We start from the raw sequence: 24,052 nt of genomic DNA, 5'->3' as shown, positions 1-24,052 counted from the left end.
TGCAGGTAAAACATCGCTAGTGCAGGTAACTATTATTGCCAGGTTGCACCCAGTGCAGGTAAAACATCGCTAGTGCAGGTAACTATTATTGCCAGGTTGCACCCAGTGCAGGTAAAACATCGCTAGTGCAGGTAACTATTATTGCCAGGTTGCACCCAGTGCAGGTAAAACATCGCTAGTGCAGGTAACTATTATTGCCAGGTTGCACCCAGTGCAGGTAAAACATCGCTAGTGCAGGTAACTATTATTGCCAGGTTGCACCCAGTGCAGGTAAAACATCGCTAGTGCAGGTAACTATTATTGCCAGGTTGCACCCAGTGCAGGTAAAACATCGCTAGTGCAGGTAACTTTTATTGCCAGGTTGCACCCAGTGCAGGTAAAACATCGCTAGTGCAGGTAACTATTATTGCCAGGTTGCACCCAGTGCAGGTAAAACATCGCTAGTGCAGGTAACTATTATTGCCAGGTTGCACCCAGTGCAGGTAAAACATCGCTAGTGCAGGTAACTATTATTGCCAGGTTGCACCCAGTGCAGGTAAAACATCGCTAGTGCAGGTAACTTTTATTGCCAGGTTGCACCCAGTGCAGGTAAAACATCGCTAGTGCAGGTAACTATTATTGCCAGGTTGCACCCAGTGCAGGTAAAACATCGCTAGTGCAGGTAACTATTATTGCCAGGTTGCACCCAGTGCAGGTAAAACATCGCTAGTGCAGGTAACTATTATTGCCAGGTTGCACCCAGTGCAGGTAAAACATCGCTAGTGCAGGTAACTATTATTGCCAGGTTGCACCCAGTGCAGGTAAAACATCGCTAGTGCAGGTAACTATTATTGCCAGGTTGCACCCAGTGCAGGTAAAACATCGCTAGTGCAGGTAACTTTTATTGCCAGGTTGCACCCAGTGCAGGTAAAACATCGCTAGTGCAGGTAACTATTATTGCCAGGTTGCACCCAGTGCAGGTAAAACATCGCTAGTGCAGGTAACTATTATTGCCAGGTTGCACCCAGTGCAGGTAAAACATCGCTAGTGCAGGTAACTATTATTGCCAGGTTGCACCCAGTGCAGGTAAAACATCGCTAGTGCAGGTAACTTTTATTGCCAGGTTGCACCCAGTGCAGGTAAAACATCGCTAGTGCAGGTAACTATTATTGCCAGGTTGCACCCAGTGCAGGTAAAACATCGCTAGTGCAGGTAACTATTATTGCCAGGTTGCACCCAGTGCAGGTAAAACATCGCTAGTGCAGGTAACTATTATTGCCAGGTTGCACCCAGTGCAGGTAAAACATCGCTAGTGCAGGTAACTATTATTGCCAGGTTGCACCCAGTGCAGGTAAAACATCGCTAGTGCAGGTAACTATTATTGCCAGGTTGCACCCAGTGCAGGTAAAACATCGCTAGTGCAGGTAACTATTATTGCCAGGTTGCACCCAGTGCAGGTAAAACATCGCTAGTGCAGGTAACTATTATTGCCAGGTTGCACCCAGTGCAGGTAACATTTCCCACCAAATGTGCACGGCAGCAGTTATATTTGATAAATGTGGAAAACTTCATTTTTTTAAACTGACTGCAAATCATTTTTAGAATCCAGGAAACAGAAGTTCATGAAAATAGTGAGATACACATGAGGTCTGAATGCAGTGAACTTGCAGAACTAATTCTTCACAATAACCACAAGAACAGTCACTCATGAAGTTACAATCACATCAAACAGACACTTTGAAACTTCTTTTTCAGGCCGTTTGCAGGATACCAAGATGTGAAAAGCCTTATACAGATTTCCCTAAAATATTCTCAAGTTTATTTTAATTTATTCAAAATGCCGTTAACTGAAAACACAGTGTTCCAATTTATGATGTCATAGCTGAGCTAGGATTGTGAGGTATCTAATGGAATTAGGTACCAGGTCTTAATCTTATTTGGACAAATCGGAATCAAGCATTCCTCTGAGCCATGGCAGAATGTTGGCAATATGCCAGCTTCATTGGAGCAGCCTGTAAATATCAAGTCTGGACCAGACAACCCAGAATAACAAGAATAACACTGTCCTTATAGCTATCTTTATTTAAAGACTATAAAATTCATTTCTTAATTTTGTTGTTTTTGTTTCACATTGCACTCAGCAATATTATACTATATAACAGCGGTCTGTAAATAATTGAGTCTGGACCAGCCAATCCAGTGATGGACATCATAAGCATCGATCTGCGCAATTGGGATACAATGACATGCAATAACCAAGTCAGCGAGCCTCACCACTCGGTCCCGTTTATCGCCTCTTACGACAAGCATAATTGCCTCAAATGACAAGCATGTGTTGCTGTAGACCTATTTTAACCCAGTTCTTCACAGGTCGTGTGTTACAGTACAGTGGAGGTGTGTAACAGTACTGTTGTGTTAAAGTACAGGTGTGTTCCCATACAGCCCAGGTGTGTTCCCATACAGTCCAGGTGTGTTCCCATACAGTACAGGTGTGTTCCCATACAGCCCAGGTGTGTTCCCATACAGTCCAGGTGTGTTAAAGTACAGGTGTGTTCCCCTACAGTCCAGGTGTGTTCCCATACAGCCCAGGTGTGTTCCCATACAGTACAGGTGTGTTCCCATACAGTACAGGTGTGTTCCCATACAGCCCAGGTGTGTTCCCATACAGTCCAGGTGTGTTCCCATACAGTCCAGGTGTGTTCCCATACAGTACAGGTGTGTTCCCATACAGCCCAGGTGTGTTCCCATACAGTCCAGGTGTGTTCCCATACAGTCCAGGTGTGTTCCCATACAGCCCAGGTGTGTTCCCATACAGTCCAGGTGTGTTCCCATACAGTCCAGGTGTGTTCCCATACAGTCCAGGTGTGTACCCATACAGTCCAGGTGTGTTCATAGAAAGTCCAGGTGTGTTCCCATACAGTCCAGGTGTGTTCCCATACAGTCCAGGTGTGTTCCCATACAGTCAAGGTGTGTTCCCATACAGTCCAGGTGTGTTCCCATACAGTCCAGGTGTGTACCCATACAGTCCAGGTGTGTTCATAGAAAGTCCAGGTGTGTTCCCATACAGTCCAGGTGTGTTCCCATACAGCCCAGGTGTGTTCCCATACAGTACAGGTGTGTTCCCATACAGTCCAGGTGTGTTCCCATACAGTCCAGGTGTGTTCCCATACAGCCCAGGTGTGTTCCCATACAGTCCAGGTGTGTTCCCATACAGTCCAGGTGTGTACCCATACAGTCCAGGTGTGTTCATAGAAAGTCCAGGTGTGTTCCCATACAGTCCAGGTGTGTTCCCATACAGTCCAGGTGTGTTCCCATACAGTCAAGGTGTGTTCCCATACAGTCCAGGTGTGTTCCCATACAGTACAGGTGTGTTCCCATACAGGCCAGGTGTGTTCCCATACAGTACAGGTGTGTTCCCCTACAGTCCAGGTGTGTTCCCATACAGTCCAGGTGTGTTCCCCTACAGCCCAGGTGTGTTCCCATACAGTACAGGTGTGTTCCAGTACCTTGATGGATGAGTTGGTAGAAGGCATGCTGTCCATTTGTCCCTGGTTCTCCCCACACTATGGGGCCGGTGGTGTAGTCCACGCGCTGACCACTCCGTGTCACGTACTTGCCGTTGCTCTCCATGTCACCCTGCTGGAAGTATGCCGCAAACCGGTGCATGTACTGAAACAACAGATCAACGTCACTTTCATAATGCACCCCACGGTGAAGGAGTGGTTCAACACTGCGTAGATTACTAAACGGGGACAAGGCTGAATAGCAATCATCATCCGAAAGCCTAGTTTCCAAGTTTGCTACGTCAAGTGTACTTTTCTTTGCTCGATTTTGGCGCCACCAATTGTAGAACACGAGTCGTGTCCCTTGTCATGAAAACCAATTTCCAATCAGATTTCGAGGGGGCACGGGTAGCCCTTTCATCTAAGGCGCCACAATTTTCTGTGCTGAGATGCGTCCCTTGGGCATGCCAGAAACCTATGATTGTGGGTTTGAATCTGGGTTCGACCTGATCATGTTTAAAGATTTGTCAGCACTCTTCACATGCTCGTGGGTTTCACCAAAGTGGAAAACGTCTAAGACCTGCATCAATTATGGCTTTGCTCCCACATTAAACTGACATGCCATGATATAAGTCAGTGCGTTAAACCCAAATAACTCGCACACTCACTCTTATTTCGAAAGGCTTCACAAAGATGGCTACCATACCCGACAAACTGATTGAGCAGATAACGAAGAGATCTAAGATTTCATCCCTGACAGACAACAAAATGGCAGATTACCACAGTACCAATTTCACAGATTACGACCAATAACAAGGAGGAATTAAGTACTGAATCAGCTGAAAGTACGTACCTGGTCATATGGCAGCAGGGTGATGGACTCCGACTTGTAGAAGTTGCCGTACCAGACACCCAGGAGGGCCAGGATCACTGGAATCTGAAATAGAAACACTCCCCTTCTAGAGTGTGTGAGTATGATTTTATGCCGCTTTTAGCAATATTCCAGCAATATCACGGCGGGAGACGCCAGAAATGGGCTTCACACATTGTACCCATGTCGGGAATCAAACCCGGGTTTTCGGCGTGACGAGCGAACGCTTTAACCACTAGGCTACCCGACCGCTCCTCTCCCCTTCTAGAAGCCATTATGAATAAATCATCAATATTCAAACATAATAATTTTAATTGTGAGACGGAATATTCTGTTCATCTCTTTCCAAAATAAAAGCACAGAAATAGGCAAGTGGTGGGAAAGGGGCAACTAGCATGTCCGGGTTGACGAACTCCATCAGGAACGTGTGTGTGTGTGATGGGGATTCAGTGCTTGGGTGAGGTTTAAAGTTAGGGAGCAAAAACATTGTGGTCATTTTTGTTTATTTTTTTTAAAAGTGGTAAGAACCCTGATGTGTTATCCTTCCAAAGCTCTTCAAAACAGACTTCCATATATTAGTGTTGCAAAGGTATCCCACAATATTTTGAATATTTTCACATATGACATCTAGAAACGATGTCCTGACTATATCAATCAATCATTCTCAGAAATGTTTTGTAATTCAAGATTTTAGGATATCATTGTCAATTTCAATAATCACATGGATTAGAAAGGTCAAGCCATCAATCATTCCTCATACATTATTTCCCTGACTTCAATAAACATTAATTGTGTACAAAACCCATCCGACAGAATCAATATACAAGGCCTGGGCCCCATTCCACAAAGCGATCGTAGCGCTAAGGTGATCGTTACTCCCATACTTTAACATTAGCTAACGACAGTCATAGCTCTACGTTCACTTTGTGCAATGGCGCCCTGGTCACTTATCAGTATAGGCCTCATTTGTACTTTGCAAAGAAAGTGTTATGTCAAACATAACATGTGACATGAAGGCACTTTCTATAAGTTATTCCTTGTCTTATTTATTTATTCTGCTCACTTGTTTTGTACTGTAACAATGTTTACTGAAACGATGTGCGTAGAATGATTGATGGCTTATTGGTTGGTTGGTTTGTTGTTTAACGCCGCACTCAGGATTATTCCAGCTATATGACGGTGGTCTGTAAATAGTCGAGTCTGGACCGGACAATCCAGTGATTGATATCATGAGTATCTATTCACGCAATTGGGATTGATGACATGCATCAACCAAGTCAGCGAGCCTGACCACCCAATCCCATTAATCACCTCTTACGACCAGCATAGTCACCTTTTACAGCAAGCATGGGTTGCTGAAGACCTATTCTACCCTTGATCTTCACTAGTTGATGGCTTATTGCAACAAATGAATGTGATTATTGAATTTGACACTGATATCATAAAATTGTCAGCTACTTATCCCTTAATACCAAATCTTCAAATATTGTTATGAATTTATGTCTAGGGTGCAAAACTGAAATCTAATATATACAATTTTTCAGAGTTTGAAAATGAGTACTGTATTTCCTCTAATAGAAGCCAGGTCAAGTGTTCAGTGCAAAAATTGGAAGCCGGGCCTCTAATAGACGCCGGGTCGATCAATTGATACAATTAATGATCCCTTTTTGGGACCTAATTACATAATGAGGACTCCCTTTCTCTTCCGGTAACTCCACGATTCGGGACATTTGTGGTCATAGTGAAATGGGGGTATTAATAGACGCCGGGCCTCTAATTGACGCCGGGTCAAAGGCTTGTCAGAAATAAATAGAAGCCCGGGCATCTAATAGAGGAAATACAGTACTATCAAACTCACATTTTGCTCCAGAGGTGCGGTGGCGAAATGTTGATCCATGTAATGACCCCCTTCCAGCAGCTGTTCAAAGTTATCCATACCTGCAGATAACAAATACAAAATTAATTCTACAACGTTACTTGATTAATCTTCTCCATTTAGTAACATTGCCTTCCTATTTCAGCCAGATACAGGCGGCGGCCCAGTTGTGTTAGGTGACACAAGTCACCCAACAGAGTTGTCTCCCTTAGGCATGCCAGGATCCTATGTTCATGGGTTTGCATCAAATTATGTTTCTAGTTTTGTCAGCACCATAAACATGGGTTTAACCAAATTTATAACGGCTGAGACCTGCGTCACTTTGCGCTTTATAGACACATCAAGGTGATATGTGATATAATGTGACCGAAATAATGTTCATTGCCATTCCATGTCTTAGATTTCATAAGGACACAAGCTGGGCAAGAGATGAGAGTAGTAAGATAAGGAGGATATCACGGAAACTCAGCGCTTGTCATACGAGCTGAACAATTTTAGAAGGCTTTTATGTTATTTTCCCTTCACAGTGATGTGGATAGCTGCTCATATTAATCATGGGTTTGTCTGGTCCAGGTTTTATAACCTAACATTCTTGATTCTCCATACTATCATAAATTCCCTGGACCATCACCACAGATTTGTGTTTGAAGTGATGGACCAGCTCCATCACTCTTATTGCTAACGTTGCACAGATTTTCTTTCAAATAAACAACCAATCAAAATGCCTGTTTTGAACATGAGTTCCGCCTAAATCTACCTTCAAAATTACAATTTGCATTCAGGACGTTAAGTGATATGGATGAACAGTTTTATAAAGACAAACCAAAGCTATGATGTGGGCTTATCCATCAACAGAGGAAATTAAACTTCAAACATTAAAGTTTTGGTTGGTTGGTTTGTTGTTTAACACCGCACTCGGCAATATTCCAGCTATATGACAGCAGTCTGTAAATAATCGAGTCTGGACCAGACACTTCAGTGATTGACATCATGAGCATCAATCTACAAAGGATACGACGACATGCATCAACCAAGTCAGCGAGTCTGACCACCCGATCACGTTAGTCGCTTCTTACGCCAAGCAAAGTCACCTTTTATGGCAAGCATGAGTTGCTGAAGACCTATTCTACCCCGGATCTTCACGGGTCTGAAACATTAAAGTACCAACATTCAATAGCTTACCTATGGACAGAGCAATGGAGAGGCCAATGGCGGACCACAAGGAATAGCGTCCACCGACCCACTGAAAGGGAAGGTTGAGTCCAATCAAGCAGTGGTAATGTAGACATTAGGGCTGTAATGGTGTGGTGAGGTGAAATGGGGTTTAACGTCGCGTCCAAGATTATTGCACTTATATAGCGACGTGCATGCACATGTATGTGTGTGTGTGTGGCTGCTTGTGCTAGTCCGGACTGATGCCGATTTATAGTGCTAGCACACTGAGATACCATGCCGCAGTTTAACATGAATACCCCACTCTGACACAGTATACTGACTCCGAGCTGACCAGTCCTTGTTTTAGCCCCTTAATGCCGAGCGCCAGACAGGGTAACAACAAGTACCATCTTTTAACGTCTTTTGGTATGCCGCAGCTGGGGATCGAACCCCAGACCTTCTGCTCTCTGGGCGGACGCTCTACCACTAGACCACGGAGGCGGTTAGGGCTGTAATGATTCACCGATACCTACGATATCTCGATACACATGATTCTTAAATGGTCAGATTGTGAGATCGCAATCCTCAACCAATAGAACAGGAACCAAGTAGCAATGTCTAAATGACAATTAACACTGTCAGAGGAGTAAACAAAGTATGTGATCTAGACGCTATTGGTAAAAGACATGGTTGAAGCTGTCAGACTTTCATTTTTGTGGAAGCCTCGGTGGCTGAGTGGGTTACATCGCTGACTTCTGGTGCTGGCAATTTGGTGTCTCATTCTGGCAGTGTGGGTTTGAATCCCGGACAGGACTCAACCAGAAAAAGTACTAGAATCTGTACTTTACTAAGAGCGTGTTATCCCAAATATGACATTTGTTACAAGTGACCACTTTCTAAATGGCATTGTCTGTTCATAAATTTATTTCCTCCAAAATATAAACCTTGAAATTTCTTCAACCATTTTTACCAATTACATCATGACGAATAATTTTAAATAGGTCTCCATTGGAAGCAAAGCATTCTATGATCTTGTTATGTAACTGTTTTTGTTTGTTTTATATCATAGCTTGGTTTGTAGAAATATGAGTTAATCATGTTTTAAACAAAACAAGACTTGCGACTCTTAACACAAAGTACAATATACTTACATCCCAGAAGGCAAACATGTTCTTCTCATCAATTCCGAAATCCTTCACTTTGGGCTGAAAAAAACCATTTGTGAATTGTTTGAATATGCAGGTATTTTAAGATATTATACATTACCCACAAGGGTAGAAAGGTTGAATTTAAAATCTTTTCAAATTTGAAAATATGACTTCGGAGATTCACAATGCCAATCGGCCAGTGGAATTGATATGACATCATACTGCTTCATTGTTGAGAACAATGACATCATTTATGGTTGATGACATCATAAATTGATCACATAACATAATCTTAACAATAGGGTGATTTCAGTGCGGTTTACTGTAGGGTTGACGTTTTCATACGTTTTGTCATTTCTCTCTAAAAAAAACAATATGTAATGTGTATACATAGGCTGGTACCCTGCTCAAGGGAGATATGGACTTTCAACGCTTGAGTTAGCCAAGAGTGGGGCTGGCTATCGATATAGATCAAAGAGATCAATAATTGATTAATTAGCAATAAATATCAGAGAAGTAACTTTGAGCGAATATGCAAAAATGTCCGAAAGAAATCGGAGTTGTAAGTGGTGACACATTCATGCATGGATTACTTTATGGACATGTGAGATATAACAAAAACAATTGGTTTCCGTCATCCGCAATTGACACGATGGACAATAACAAGTATATTTCACTAAATTTAAACTTTACTTCATCACAAAACTTTATGGAAGATATTATTGATGACACAATTTTCATATCGATAATCGGGAATCAAACCCGGGTCTTTGGCGTGACAAGCGAACGCTTTGACCACTAGGCTACCCGACCGCCCCCCTCTCATGAATGAAGGCTGAAAGTTCCTCGCCCAAGGCTCAAGGCTTCTCCATTCCTCCACTCTGGACAAACGAACCAGAATTTCTTGTAGCTGGTTGTATTTTCTCTAAATATTCACCATGTGATGTTTAACCACTTGGCAAATTAGAATATGTTCAGCCTCTAAATTAAAATGGTTAACAAATATTGGCACCCTCAAAAGTTCTAATAATCTCTGTTTTTACTCATGAGAAGGAGACCTCTGGCAAAATTCTTACCGCATTTGTAGAGAGAGCCACAAAATGTTTGGATACAGCTTTTTCCTGTGGAAAAAATAAAGTGAATTCTGTCAAGAAGAAAAAGTACAATACAATGCATCACATAACTCATCATTTTCTAGCATGACTCTTAAGCATCTAAAACCTTCTACACAAACACTGTGAACAGTTCGTTTCAGGTTTAAAGCTTTTAAGTTTGGATATTTGTTACAATTTTGTATTTTCTTACGTCTTTGGCAGTCTCCAGGAACCACAGTTTGGCTGAGGTGGCATTGGTGATGGTCTCCTGGGTTGTGAAAGTCTGGAAAAAGGAAACAGTGAATGCTGTTTAACACTGTAGGTAGACTTTTTCAATTATTCAAGCTGATGTTCGCGTAAATTATAAAGTCAGGCCAAGAGGTAGGCACCCTGAGGTACAGAGCCTCACAGGCTGACAAGCAGGAAAAACCAAACACATTTTTTCTGCAGAATCCCAAGAGTGAGTGAGTGAGTTATGTTTAACACTGCTTTTAACAGTACAGTAAACTAAGGTTATAACGAACTCAAAGGGACCACTAATTTCAGTTCTTTAAAACCGTAGTTCGTTATAAGCATACAGCAGCATAACTGCAGCAAATAATCGGGACCAAAAAAGTAAGTTTGTTATATCCGTCAGTTCGTTATAAGCATGTTCGTTATAACTGTAGTTTACTGTATTCCAGTTATATCGCGGCATGTCAGCTTAATGTGGAAGGAAAGCCCGAAGTGATGCAGGTCTTAGATGTTTACCACTTCGGTGAAACCCACGAGCACGGGCATGGTGCTGACAAACCTAGAAACATAATCAGGGCAAACCAGGATTTGAACCCACAATCATAGGTTTCTGGCGTGCCCAAGGGACGCAACTCTGCATAGAAAAATTGCGGCGCCTTAGACGACTGGGCCAACCATGCAGCCTGCAGAACCCCAAGAGGTAAAGTACGGTTGAAATAGGAACACTTTGACATCATACAATGAAAATATAATGAACAAAAAATAGGGCTAGGAATCATGAATATTTTTAGGGATATTTGTATGCTCAGTCTTTGTTTGTTGTTTAACAACGCACTCAGCAATATTCCAGCTATATGACGGCGGTCTGTAAATAATCGAGTATGGACCAGACAATCCAGTGATTGACATCATAAGCTTGATCCAAGTAATTGGGATATGATGAAATGCATCAACCAAGTCAGCGAGCCTGACCACCCGATCCCGTTAGTCGTCTCTTATGACAAGCGCCTTTTACGGAAAGCATGGGTTGCTGAAGACCTATTCTACCCTGGATCTTCACGGGTCTAGAAATATCTATCAAGAAGGACATTTCTGCTTTACCATTTAATATCATTCTGGGTTGTGAAGATGATAAAATTAACTGGTCCAGGCTATCCTATGATTTAATACATGAGTGAGTGAGTGAGTACGGTTTTATGCCGCTTTTAGCAATATTCCAGCAATATCACGGCGGGGGACACCAGAAATGGGCTTCACACATTGTACCCATGTCAGGAATCGAACCCGGGTCTTCGGCGTGACGAGCGGATGCTTTAACCACTAGGCTACCTGACCGCCCCATTTAATACATGAAGTTACAGCAATACATGGAGAGGTGTAGTGAAATATGGTTTAACACCACGTTCAAGATATGTGCGTACATGTGTAGTTTTGAGTGTGTGCATGCGTGGGTGAGTGTGGCTGCTTGAACTATTCGCTGGTGATACCACTGAGATACCATGCTGCAATATAACATGAATACCCCACACAGACACAGTATACCGACTCCAAGCTGAAAAGTCCTTATTTTAGCCCCTTAATGCCGAGGACCAGGCAGGGTAATAACAAGTACCATCTTTCAAAGTCTTTTGGTATGACACGGCCGGGGTTAGAACCCTGGACCTTCCGCTCTCCAGGCACACAATCTACCACAAGACCACGGAGACGGTCACAGTTGTACACGGAACATCTTATCATGTACTGGGCTAAAACATGAGTGAGAAGGTGAGTTGGACTTTATGCCACTTTGACCAATATTCAAGCAACATAATGGCAGGTGACTCCAGAAATGGGCTTCGCGCATTGTACCCATCTGGGGAACCGAATCAGCCTCCTTTGTAACGAGTGGTGAGGTGAGGTGAAATTGGGTTTAACATCGCGTCCAAGATTATTGCACTTATATAGCGACGTGCATGTACGTGTAAGTGCGTGTGTGGCTGCTTGTACTAGTCCGGACCGATGCCGATTTATAGTGCTATCTCACTGAGATACCATGCCGTAGTTTAACATGAATACCCCACTCAGACACAGTATACTGACTCCGAGCCCACCAGTCCTTGTTTTAGCCCCTTAATGCCGAGCGCCAGACAGGGTAACAACAAGTACAATCTTTTAACGTCTTTTTGTTTGACGCGGTCATGGATCGAACCCCGGACCTTCCACTCTCTGGGCAGACACTCTACCACAAGACCACGGAGGCAGTCCTTTGTAACGAGTAAGGCTGTGAGGTATTATCGGTATATTGGTATATCGGTAAATTGAGGTTCATCGTTTCAACAATACATATCATTTTTTCATGCTTAATATATCAGGTGATGTCAAATAGGGATTTTTTAAATGTTATTTTCTTGCCAAATGCCTTATCTGCCCCCAGCATGCATCCGGGGCCGCAAGATAGCGGCATATTTATTGACTGAGTAAACATCATGTTGTACCAGCATCTTTGTTCCATAAATGAACGTCAATTCATACCTTAATGTATCAGATTACTGCTGAATTCCAAATTAAGAATCATCTAATATATCGTGATACATATCATACGGCCTTGCGATCGCAAAATATTGTGATACACTTTAAATCTCCAATACCCCTCCCTAGTAACAAGTGAACAATTTAACCACTAGACTACCCTACCACCCCCTTAAATAGACACACAGAAACAATGACACAACTTCACATCCTTACATTTGAATACTGTGTGAATTGTTAACAAATATGCTCACGTTGAGTCTGTATAGGCAGTGAGAATTGGATGTAATGACACAGAATATCATGGATAACAATTTCCTTATTAAACAATACACATACATATTTAATTCACCTCAAATGTGGTGCATGTAAAATAAAGAGGTTGTCATCCTGCACTAAATATCCCGAAACCAAAACTGAAACTTTGCCCTGAAACCTGTATAGTGTACAGTTGTTCAAACAATCGTCACACAATGGGCCTTGGCAGCAGGGGACTTCCAGCCCTACTGGACCGACAGACAGTTGTTAGTTCACCTTGGATGCAGGGAGGACTTCCAGCCCTGTACAGCTGACAGACAGCCCTACAAGGCCGACAGACAGCTCTTAGCTCACCTTGGATGCAGGGAGGACTTCCAGACCTGTACAGCCGACAGACAGCCCTACTAGGCCGACAGACAGCTCTTAGCTCACCTTGGATGCCACGATGAACAGAGTTGTTTCGGGGTCCAGCTTCTTGACCGTCTCCGCCAGGTGAGTGCCATCAATGTTGGACACAAAGTGTATGTTGGGGCCCACTTTGAACGGCTTCAGAGCCTCATAGGCCATAAGGGGACCCTGAGATGACCAAAGAATGACATTACTTTTAACACAGTTTTGATAATTAGGAGATAAACATACAGTGGTTTCAATGTAGAGCTAGGTTACCTGTATCTTTAACCACGCTAAATTGAATTTGGAACCGAACGTGCAGCGTGAGGTTTCAAATATTAAATTTAGCGCGATCAAATCTACTGGGTACCTAGCTCTACATTGAACACACAGTATGTTTATCTCCATTCTACCATGACTAAATAAAACGCGAACTCTTTGGTGTTAGCAAATATACTGAGTGAAGCGGCATGGGTTAAGTTCAGTGTTTTGAGTGGGTTATCGATCTGAATTATGGAATCTTGAACAAGTTATGGCGCTGCATATACTCAAGCAGTTTGTTTACACCGTAGTACTTCACTCAAACATATGACCGGCATTGAAAGCACGGCAACTTGGCACGGCAACTTGGCACAGCAACTTGGCACAGCAACTTGGTAAGCTAACATGAGGTGTGCATCCCTAAAGAAAACAAGTTTTGCAAGGCTTTCGCTCTACATCGCATGTCACCATTATGACGCCATATCGCTCATTGTGACGCAAAAGATATGACGTCACAGTCATATATAGAAAAGTGCCAATATTCAAAGCTCTTTGTTGTCTCCAAAATGTAAATACATTCCCTTTGTAGATTTCTATCGTGTTTTCTGCATGAAATGTATTGCCACACATCCTTTGAATATTGTAGTAACCGCATCTGCGCATTTTGTAACCTGTAATTGTAGATATAATTATTTAAATATGCCTACCGACAATGACTGAAAATAGTACTATTCTATGAATATTAGCTTCCGCAGTGATGCGGTCGTCAAACCAGCTGCTTCAATCAGTGGGGTTTATTGTGATTTAATAGCCTCTGATTGACAAATCAGAATCGAGTAAATTCCACTTGAACAGTATTTCTGTCAGATGTCAGATTGATGGTTGAGAAAAGCCTAGAGTCTAAAGACATTTACCACTTTCAAGAGCACAGTGTGGTTCTGACAAACTGAAAAACATAAAAAGGGTGAATCGGGATATCAAACCCATGATCATTAGTTTCAGGCACACCCAAAGGACAAAACCTTGAACAGCAAATTACAGCATCGGGGCCATTCAGGCCCATTACTGAACATATATACTCGTAGCAAAGAGAGGATACGTATCATTGTGATACTCTGTTTATAAGGCTTAAAATATATAAAAAATGGTTCTCAGACAATGACTTTTGAAAACAAAGTGCAAGCGGGCAGTGTTTTGGTTTTTTTTATTTTGCTTGTTCAAACAGGTATGTAACCAAATAAACAGTTGTGTACCATCACCCTGGGAAAGGGCCTCCTTACATAAACAAGAACAAAAACTCCTATTGCCACCATGACTATAACACAAGATGTGCAGTAAAGCAGTGTGAATGTAAAGGGATGTAACTGTGTGCTATATTGGATTGCATTGTTTTTAATAAAAGCTAAAATGGATAGAATTATCATTAAACCGCCCGCATGTTATCAGAAATCAGTGGGCCACTGTAACTTGATAATACCTCATATTGCTTGACGACGGGCCATTATCACACCCGTTGTTAGGTGACGTCATAGGCTAGGGATTGGTGACGTCAAGTTCAATAGTGACGTCATCTGGTTTGTTCTATGACATTTCCATAATTGTAAACGTGGGTCAGTGACAATCGTGTTGATTGCAGTAAATGTTTCAAAACCAATACTGTTGTTTATTTTTATTTGATAACAAATTCCATCCATTTTAGTTATAATAATGATAACGCTATTTTTCAGGGCATTAACATTTGCAGAAGCCTGAGGTCTGTAGTATTAGGACTTTTTATTTTTTTTGTAAAAGGAAATAAAAAGGAAACGTGCGGTAGACTTTATGATGATGCGGGCAGTGCCTGAGAACCAAGACTATTACTTTTTTAGCCTAAATTTGAGTGTGTTAAAGTTATGTATCATATGGTGACAAATTGTACAATGACACCCTTCGTGATCACGCCTTCAGCCTGGAAGGGTGGTTTCATGAATATGCATGAATTTTGCTAAAACATCAAGTGACTGTTACAACCCTTATTCAGAAAAGACAATGGATAAGGTTCGTTTGGGCTCACTTAATCTGACAAACTCAAACTAATGTTATGACATGTATTACAAGTGTTATAATGATAACTTTTTTTATATGTTACACATTTCCACTAAAATCAAACATGGCGTAGTTGCTAATATGCAAGGCAGATTTTTGTACGTTCTGGATTAAATTTACCATGAGCAAGTGTGCGAGCCATGACGATCCAGATGAAGTAACTGCACTAAGGTTGTGCACTTCATGAAAATACCAACTTCGGTTATTTTAAAGGCCAGTACCTCGACCATTCTGAAGCATTGTTTGCAAGCAATAACTGACAACCCCCAAGTTTTCTTTGCTCTGTTCATCCTATTCCACATGAGAAGTTTCTGCTCATGTGACCACACAATGGGAGCAGGCGCATATCAGGTCAGGATGTGTTTCTTTCTGAGGCACCTGCAAAGTGATTGTCTTCATACGACTGGGACATTTATATTGTGATCTAGACTTTGATTAACACTGCCTTCTAATCCAATCAAGCTGGCAATCAGTATTCTGTAACACACAAGGTTTTTTTTCAGTTTCCTCCAGTAAAAACAAGATCGAAGCCAGGGAGCACCTTTAGAATACAGTACCACAACTTCTCGTGAAGACAATCTCTGCCGTAGGTTACATGTCTCAAAGGCAAGCAACCAGTTTTAGAGAGAATCCGTCAGACACGAACTCGCGGAGCACTATTGTTTTGGTTTGAGAATTGAATCATGCATGAACAAGAGGTGTGATGTCATATTCGGAAATTGTTATAAGCATGATTAAAAAAAACCTGGAACGGTCAACGTGCTGGCTCTTTAAAGGGACAGTACAACGACGGTCCTGAGTGTTTTTAAATCATGCATGACACCCGTGAAGATCCGGTTAGAATAGGTCTTCAGCAACCCATGCAACCCAAAAAACAAAGAAAAATATGTGTCACAACAGATGCCCGATTCAATTCTCAAACCCAAACAATAGAGCTCTGTACAGTGACGCCGACAACACAAGCACTGCGTAGAGTAAACTGGCTTCCATCTTTTTACTCGACGCAAATTGAAGTTTTGTGTTTTTCTTACAGCTGTTACAAAATGCTAATAGCCAGCTTGATTAGATTAGAAGCCAGTGTTTATCAAAGCCAAGATTACAATATATACATGCCTCGACCGTATGAAGCCAATCACCTCCCTACCCAGAGTTCCTTGAGGCCAACTGAGTACCTTGTCACATCGACACATCTTACACAGTCCATTCATATTGTTCATGCGTTTTTCATGTTTCATTTTGGGTGAGTCCACACATTTAGATAAACATCCGTTATGCAATGTTTAACTTTCATTGAGAAAATATCCCCTAAAACCCATTTCCATTTGCGTATTTAGCTGCCACGTCCAATCATCAAAGCCCTAAGGAGGGCTAGCGATATGGTCAGTTTCATGTCATGTGTAAAGCTATATTGTCATGTACCTCACTGTCGTATTTGTAAAAGTATATCTATATAACTATGCAAAAAAATATGTAAAGCACACCGAAATGCTTGCATTCGGCTCGTCTGTTCATATTTCAGAATAATTGTGTTTGTTTACAAAAAACGGTCACATGACAAGCCTACACCTGCGGTGTGGTCACTGGAGCAGAACAGAGTGAGGCAAGCATTTTCACGTACGCTCGGGGGCTATCAGCTATTTTTTACCAACAAAGCTTCAGAACGCATCAACGTTCAGTCCCTTTCCTGATTTTTCATGGTTAAGAAAAAAATGAGTGTATTCCAATTACGAAGATATCAAAGCACACAACCCAACCTAGTTCCTTCCATTGCCAAAACACAGATAAATGATTATAACAGTAGAGTCTAAATGTGTGCGTTTATGGGTTTTGATCAACATTCGTCTTTTGAAAACGGGATTAGTAGCCATTTAACTACTACTGACACGGAAATACAAACTACAACATGAGGAAATACAACAAATATTGTAAAACTTACGCCTTGCTAAAATAATATTTCCTTATATGCTGACCAATATTTTTTGATTGGTTCTAAATCCACCAACTGTTGAAAATTAAGGAATATATTTTTTTTAATTTTTCATTTTTTTAAATTAATCATAAAAGTCAAGATGTCTTTGTCATAACCCTAATCTTAACAGTTAAAGGTTCAGGGAGTCCACAGTTAGCACAAATCAAGGCCGTCCCATAATTTCGAACATCACATAATCACATGATCACCACACAAAACAACATACAGTCAAGTCCCGTTAATCCTACATCGATGGTTGCATATGATTGTGTCAGATTAACGAGTATGTCGGATAAACGAAATTTAGTAGTATCAACGTTCGTGATCGAAAATCGGACAACTACACGATAGATAAGGATTCAAACACGTTATAAAAAATATGAAATATATATTCATATTGTTATGTTAAATTATTGGCGGAATATGTTTTCTAATCATTCAACCTCTAAAGTTTAACACAAAACAACTGTTACGGACTGTTTGACAGATTCAAAATACTTTAAAAAGCATAGTCTGGAATGGAAACTGGTACCCAAAGCTTAAGAAAGCTGCTTTCTAAGTGGCTAACGTCGACTTCCTGTTGGTCATTTCATTGGTAGGTCATAGTTCGCGAAAGGTTGTTCTGACGTGACTTGTAATGGGATGTCCTCGTCGATAGCGAGAACTTGTATCTGATTTTAATAAGATTGAGGTAATCTAAGCATGTGAATTATCCTGTTTTCTTTATTTAAAGCATTAATTGTTTATTGTTAAGCAAGTTTATAGCTGCAGCTTTGTAATATGCAGCTACCAGCCGACTCACCTCGCATCAAAACACTGGCTGTGTACTCGCGGGCAGATGACCACGGAGTACGCTGATCACTGTGTCGGATTAACGAGACTAATTAATGAGTGATTTCGGTATTTCGTTGCAAATTAGGTGTGTCGGAGTCGGAGTGCGAGACTGTCGGATTAACGGGTCTAAATAGCACTGATTTAATCGGTTTCCATCATTAGTGTCGAATAAAGCCGATTGTCGGATTAACGAGTGTCGGATTAACGAGACTTGACTGTACATATTCAGTTCAACTGCATTGACCGATATGATCACAATTGTATAATAAGAGTGAGCGAGTATATTCTTAAGCCACTTTCATAAATATTACAGTGGGGGACACCAGAAGTGGGCTTCACACATAGTACCCATGTGGGGAATCGAACCTGGGTCTTTGGCAAGACAAGCGAATGCTTTAACCACTAAGGTACCCCACCACCATACTAATGAGAAAACAGTTTCAACATGTTCAAGAACTACAAAAAAGACGCACATAAAATATAATTTAAAAAAAGACATAAATAAATAAATGGTATGTATCTTCCCACCTACCAAGCAGGCTTTATTATTAAACTAACATTTGCAAACCTATAACATGAAAACTTTGACACAAGGCATCAACACAGCAACAACAAATAATCATGTGTTCATTAAAATGGCAAACAATTTAAATTTACAATTAAGTAATTTTCCTAAATTGTTAAATTAATGCAGGCATGTTTAAAACAATGAAAAAAATATTGGTTTCGATTCAATCCGTTTTATATCTTGCACCATGTTTTTACTGCCACGTGATTACCTCCCTTGCATACTGAATTTGATAAACATGGTCTTCCCACAGTAACTGAGAGCAGTAGAGCACAGGGTTGCCAAGGTTACTGTTGCGATCAACCGGCACATAGGCACTGTTTCCCTCATATTATTGTGGTAAACAAATGTCAGGCATTTCAGGGTTTAAATAAAAATAAAACAGAACAACTAACAACATATCTGGTATTTTAAGACATTTTAAAAGTAGACCAAATATAACAGAAAACAATTTGGAAAAATAAAATGCATGTACTTTCTATTCAATTACCCATAACAGAGCTCAACTTTTTTTAAGCAATTGAGTTTTTACTCTAGGTTTATGATTTTAATTGAGTTATTACAATTTTCATTGGGTAACCAATATTTTTTCACTCATCTATTCTTCACTCTATTGGGTATTTCCCCAAATTAGTGAACATTTTAAGATTTTAAAAAATGAAATAATGTTTTAGATTTATATAATTGTTCTAAATATATAGGCTTGACTCGGAAAGTAAATTAGCTTGTAATTGTGTTTCGGAAACTAGCTCCTTTGTACCTATGCTGAAAAAGGAAAAAGCTTCATTGGGTATTTATGCGAGCTGTTTTTATACATTTGAGTTTTTCATTTAATATATGCTTTTATGTACACAAGTTAATTGAAAGTAAAGGGGGTATTTTACATAAATACGCTGCTTATCTGTAGCTCTGCCATAAGTCCCATACACTTTTAAAAAAAGTTGACTAGATAGAACAAAAGAGAAAAAAAATGTGTCTTATTTGTTTGCCACCGACCGACCAACCAGGATTTACTGAACGAAACTTTGTTAACCTATAATAAAGGAAGCCTATTCCGATGAAGCCTCACCAGATCTGATCCACCGATGCCAATATTGACGACATCAGTGATAGACTTTCCCGTGTAGCCCTTCCACTGGCCAGAGATCACCTCCGTGGTGAACTCACGCATGTGTGCCAGCACTGCATTCACTTCGGGCATCACCTGGGTAGGATCCAAATAACTGTTACCATGGTTACGAAGGCATAATTGGATTGGAGAGCGAGAGCGAGAGCGAGTGCTCGGGATGCATTTAATGCTTTTTGAACAGGACCCAGTTCCATGAAGCAATCTTAGTACAACGCCTATCGTAAGTCTATGTTAACGTAAGCGAGTTACGATCATCTCAGCACTAAGATAGTTTTGTGGAACGGGGCCCAGTTCTGGTATTTCAGCTTCATCCCACAATGCAACTGTGGGGCAAAGGGATGAAGGTCGTAGGCATTTACCACTTTCTTACTTTGCACCCATTGTTGACAACTAATCCCCAATCTGCAATGGAATCCTCCCTAGGTGTAGTGATCCTAAGAATGCGAGTGGAAAATCTGATCAAATTAAACTTGCCATAACCAACATTTTGAAACATTTTAAAAATTAAACTTTGAATTAGGACACCTCGTATGATTGCTTTTATCGCTACTAAAACATGGCTTCCAACATAGTGATGGAATCACTGATGACATAATTCTTTTTTTATGCCTAATGATAGTGTCATGGGGTTTTCACGTCTACTCACATCTTTGCCATCAACCATGATTGGTGTGTTGGATCTGTTGCGGAGAGCAATATGCAGGACTGCTCTGCTCTCAGTGAAGTTAATCTTCTCCCCTCCGAACATGGCAGTTCTCATCCTCTCCACCTGTCGATCTCGCGCCTAGAAAGCAGACAACATGTTGAGCATTAAAAGAAAATACATATACATGTATAATAGTAATGTTACAACAACAGGTGCATAGTTGATCAACTGATCAGTGAACATTCACGTCCATTCTAAGGACATCACGTCCAGTCTAATGACATCACATCCATTCTAAGGACATTACATCCAATCTAATGACATCACGTCCATTTTAATGACATCACGTCCAGTCTTATGACATCACATCCATTCTAAGGACATAACATCCAGTCTAATGACATCACGTCCAGTCTAATGACATCACGTTCATTCTAAGGACATCATGTCCAGTTCTAAGGACATTACCGCCGTTCTAAAGACATTACATCCAGTCTAATGACATCACGTCCATTCTAAGGACATAACATCCAGTCTAATGACATCACGTCCATTCTAAGGACATCACGTCCAGTCTAATGACATCACATCCATTCTAAGGACATTACATCCAGTCAAATGATGTCGCTTCACGTCTAATGACATCACATCCAGTCTGAGGACATCATGTCCAGTCTAATGACATCACATCCATTTTAAGGACATTACATCCAGTCTAATGATGTCGCTTCAAGTCTAATGACATCACATCCAGTCTGAGGACATCACGTCCAGTCTAATGACATCACGTCCAGTCTAATGACATCACGTCCATTCTAAGGACATAACATCCAGTCTAATGACATCACGTCCATTCTAAGGACATCACGTCCAGTCTCATGACATCACGTCCATTCTAAGGACATCACATCCAGTCTAATGACATCACGTTCATTCTAAGGACATCATGTCCAGTTCTAAGGACATTACGTCCGTTCTAAGGACATAACATCCAGTCTAATGACATCACGTCCATTCTAAGGACATAACATCCAGTCTAATGACATCATGTCCATTCTAAGGACATCACATCTAGTCTAATGACATCACATCCATTCTAAGGACATCACGTCCAGTCTAATGACATCACGTCCATTCTAAGGACATTACATCCAGTCTAATGATGTCGCTTCAAGTCTAATGACATCACGTCCAGTCTAATGACATCACGTCCAGTCTAAGGACATAACATCCAGTCTAATGACATCACGTCCATTCTAAGGACATCACGCCCAGTCTCATGACATCACGTCCATTCTAAGGACATAACATCCAGTCTAATGACATCACGTCCATTCTAAGGACATAACATCCAGTCTAATGACATCACGTCCATTCTAAGGACATCACATTCAGTCTAATGACATCACATCCATTCTAAGGACATTACGTCCAGTCTAATGACATCACGTCCATTCTAAGGACATTACATCCAGTCTAAGGACATAACATCTAGTCTAAGGACATAACATCCAGTCTAATGACATCACGTCCATTCTAAGGACCTTACATCCAGTCTAATGACATCACGTCCATTCTACATTGTTCTAAGGACATCACGTCTAGTCTAATGACATCACATCCAGTCTAAGGACATCACATCCAGTCTAATGACATCACGTCCATTCTAAGGACATCACGTCCAGTCTAATGACATCACATCCATTCTAAGGACATTACATCCAGTCGAATGATGTCGCTTCACGTCTAATGACATCACATCCAGTCTGAGGACATCATGTCCAGTCTATTGACATCACGTCCATTCTAAGGACATCACGTCCAGTCTAATGACATCACATCCATTCTAAGGACATTACATCCAGTCTGAGGACATCACGTCCAGTCTAATGACATTACTTCCAGGCTAATGACATCACTTCTGGTTTGCAAAGTAGGTGCCCAATGCTGTTCGGTATATTTTTATACTTGGGTCTGCATTGTGATATACATTGCAGTACATTGGCATGAACATTTTGACCTCAAAGACGTGAGATAGCGTTGGTTGTGCTGATGTACTAACAGCAACAACTCGTAGCATGTGTGACTGTTGCTGGAGACAATACTTGTTGGCAACAGTAATGATGGATTGTGCAGGGGCACCTGTCGTAACCTTCCCCTGGTCAGTTCTTCTCCCATGAGGGGCGGTCGGGTAGCCTAGTGGTTAAAGCGTTCGCTCATCACGCCGAAGACCCGGGTTCGATTCCCGACATGGGTACAATGTGTGAAGCCCATTTCTGGTGTCCCCTGCCGTGATATTGCTGGAATATTGCTAAAAGCGGCGTAAAACCATACTCACTCACTCACTCTTCCCCCATGCAAGGGAGTTAACTGACCATAAAAGTCCAAACTAGGCTGGAATTATGGAGTTATATGTTGGCTGGACTAACGAGTCTACGTATAGTCCATCAAAAACATGTGTTCTGCCAACTCTTCATCAACAGATAATCAAAATGCTCACCTGTCTGGATGCAGTTCGCGAAGTAAGACCCTTTATACCACAAAAACAATTTTGATTATCAATCATATGGTCTTGACTGGGCACCGCCATGTTGTTTGAAGCAAATGCCAGTGATATGAGACATGAAATCTGATTGGGCAGTAGGAGGGACATATGAGGCACATAACTTGAAATAGGCGAGGTGAAATGGTGTTCAACGTTGCATCCAAGATTATTGCACTTATAAAGCGGTGTGTGTGTGTGTGTGTGTGTGTGTGTGTGTGTGTGTGTGTGTGTGTGTGTGTGTGTGTGTGTGTGTGTGTGTGTGTGTGTGTGTGTGTCTGCTTGTATTAGTCCGGACTTATGCTTAATTATAGTGAGATACTATGCCACAGTTTAACATGAATACCCAACTCAGACACAGTTTACTGACTCCGAGCTCACCAGTCCTTGTTTTAGCTCCTTAATGTCGAGCGCCAGGCAAGGTAACAACAAGTACCATCTTTTAATGTCTCTTGGTATGACACGGACGGGGATCAAACCCCGGACCTTCCGCTCTCCAGGCGGACACTCTACCACTAGACCACTGAGGTGGTCAACTAGCGGCACTACGATCGACCCAGAAATTCCAGTCTTGTTCAGCAAGGGTGTGGAAACTGGACCTGTACAGTCAGATAATGCCCTTCCCATAGGAAGATGTCTTAACTGTGGATTTGGTGCTTACAATGGCCGACCTGGGTGACTGCGTGTCCTTGTATCTTGGGACTCCCTTGCCTCGGGTTTGGCTTAGGAAAGTTCTTCCCCAAAGAAAGTCATTACATAAGCGCAATAATCTTGAACATGATGTATGACCCCATTTCTCCCCACCTCTTCCCCTGAGACAAAACAGCCTTGGCTAAACCATCCGCTGGGAATGAATATACTAGACCAGTTCTTTCTTTCTTTCTTTCACACACCACACCACACACACCACACTCACCACACCACACCACACCACACCACACCACACCACACCACACCACACCACACCACACCACATCACATCACACCACACCCATACCATGC

At 41.5% G+C, this 24,052-nt stretch overlaps 1 protein-coding gene across 1 annotated transcript in view; it reads right to left on the bottom strand.

Moving 5' to 3' along the window:
- The window catches only part of LOC139478137 (glucose-6-phosphate isomerase-like), a 38,214-nt gene that overhangs the window by 9,517 nt on the left and 4,645 nt on the right, over positions 1-24,052 (bottom strand). The window contains exons 3-12 of the mRNA XM_071260468.1: positions 20,509-20,646; positions 19,803-19,937; positions 13,059-13,202; positions 9,838-9,909; positions 9,609-9,653; positions 8,536-8,589; positions 7,412-7,472; positions 6,212-6,291; positions 4,336-4,419; positions 3,486-3,648 (exon numbers count right to left, since the gene is read on the bottom strand). Of these exons, the coding sequence (XP_071116569.1) occupies positions 3,486-3,648; positions 4,336-4,419; positions 6,212-6,291; positions 7,412-7,472; positions 8,536-8,589; positions 9,609-9,653; positions 9,838-9,909; positions 13,059-13,202; positions 19,803-19,937; positions 20,509-20,646 (976 nt within the window). The remainder of the gene's footprint in view (positions 1-3,485; positions 3,649-4,335; positions 4,420-6,211; positions 6,292-7,411; positions 7,473-8,535; positions 8,590-9,608; positions 9,654-9,837; positions 9,910-13,058; positions 13,203-19,802; positions 19,938-20,508; positions 20,647-24,052) is intronic.

This window comes from Haliotis cracherodii, unplaced genomic scaffold (genome assembly GCF_022045235.1).
Source record: "Haliotis cracherodii isolate W230 unplaced genomic scaffold, xgHalCrac1.p SCAF_39, whole genome shotgun sequence".
Taxonomy (NCBI): domain Eukaryota; kingdom Metazoa; phylum Mollusca; class Gastropoda; order Lepetellida; family Haliotidae; genus Haliotis; species Haliotis cracherodii.
The sequence above is the reverse complement of the archived record's forward strand: the minus strand, read 5'-3'. Positions and strand labels throughout refer to the sequence as shown.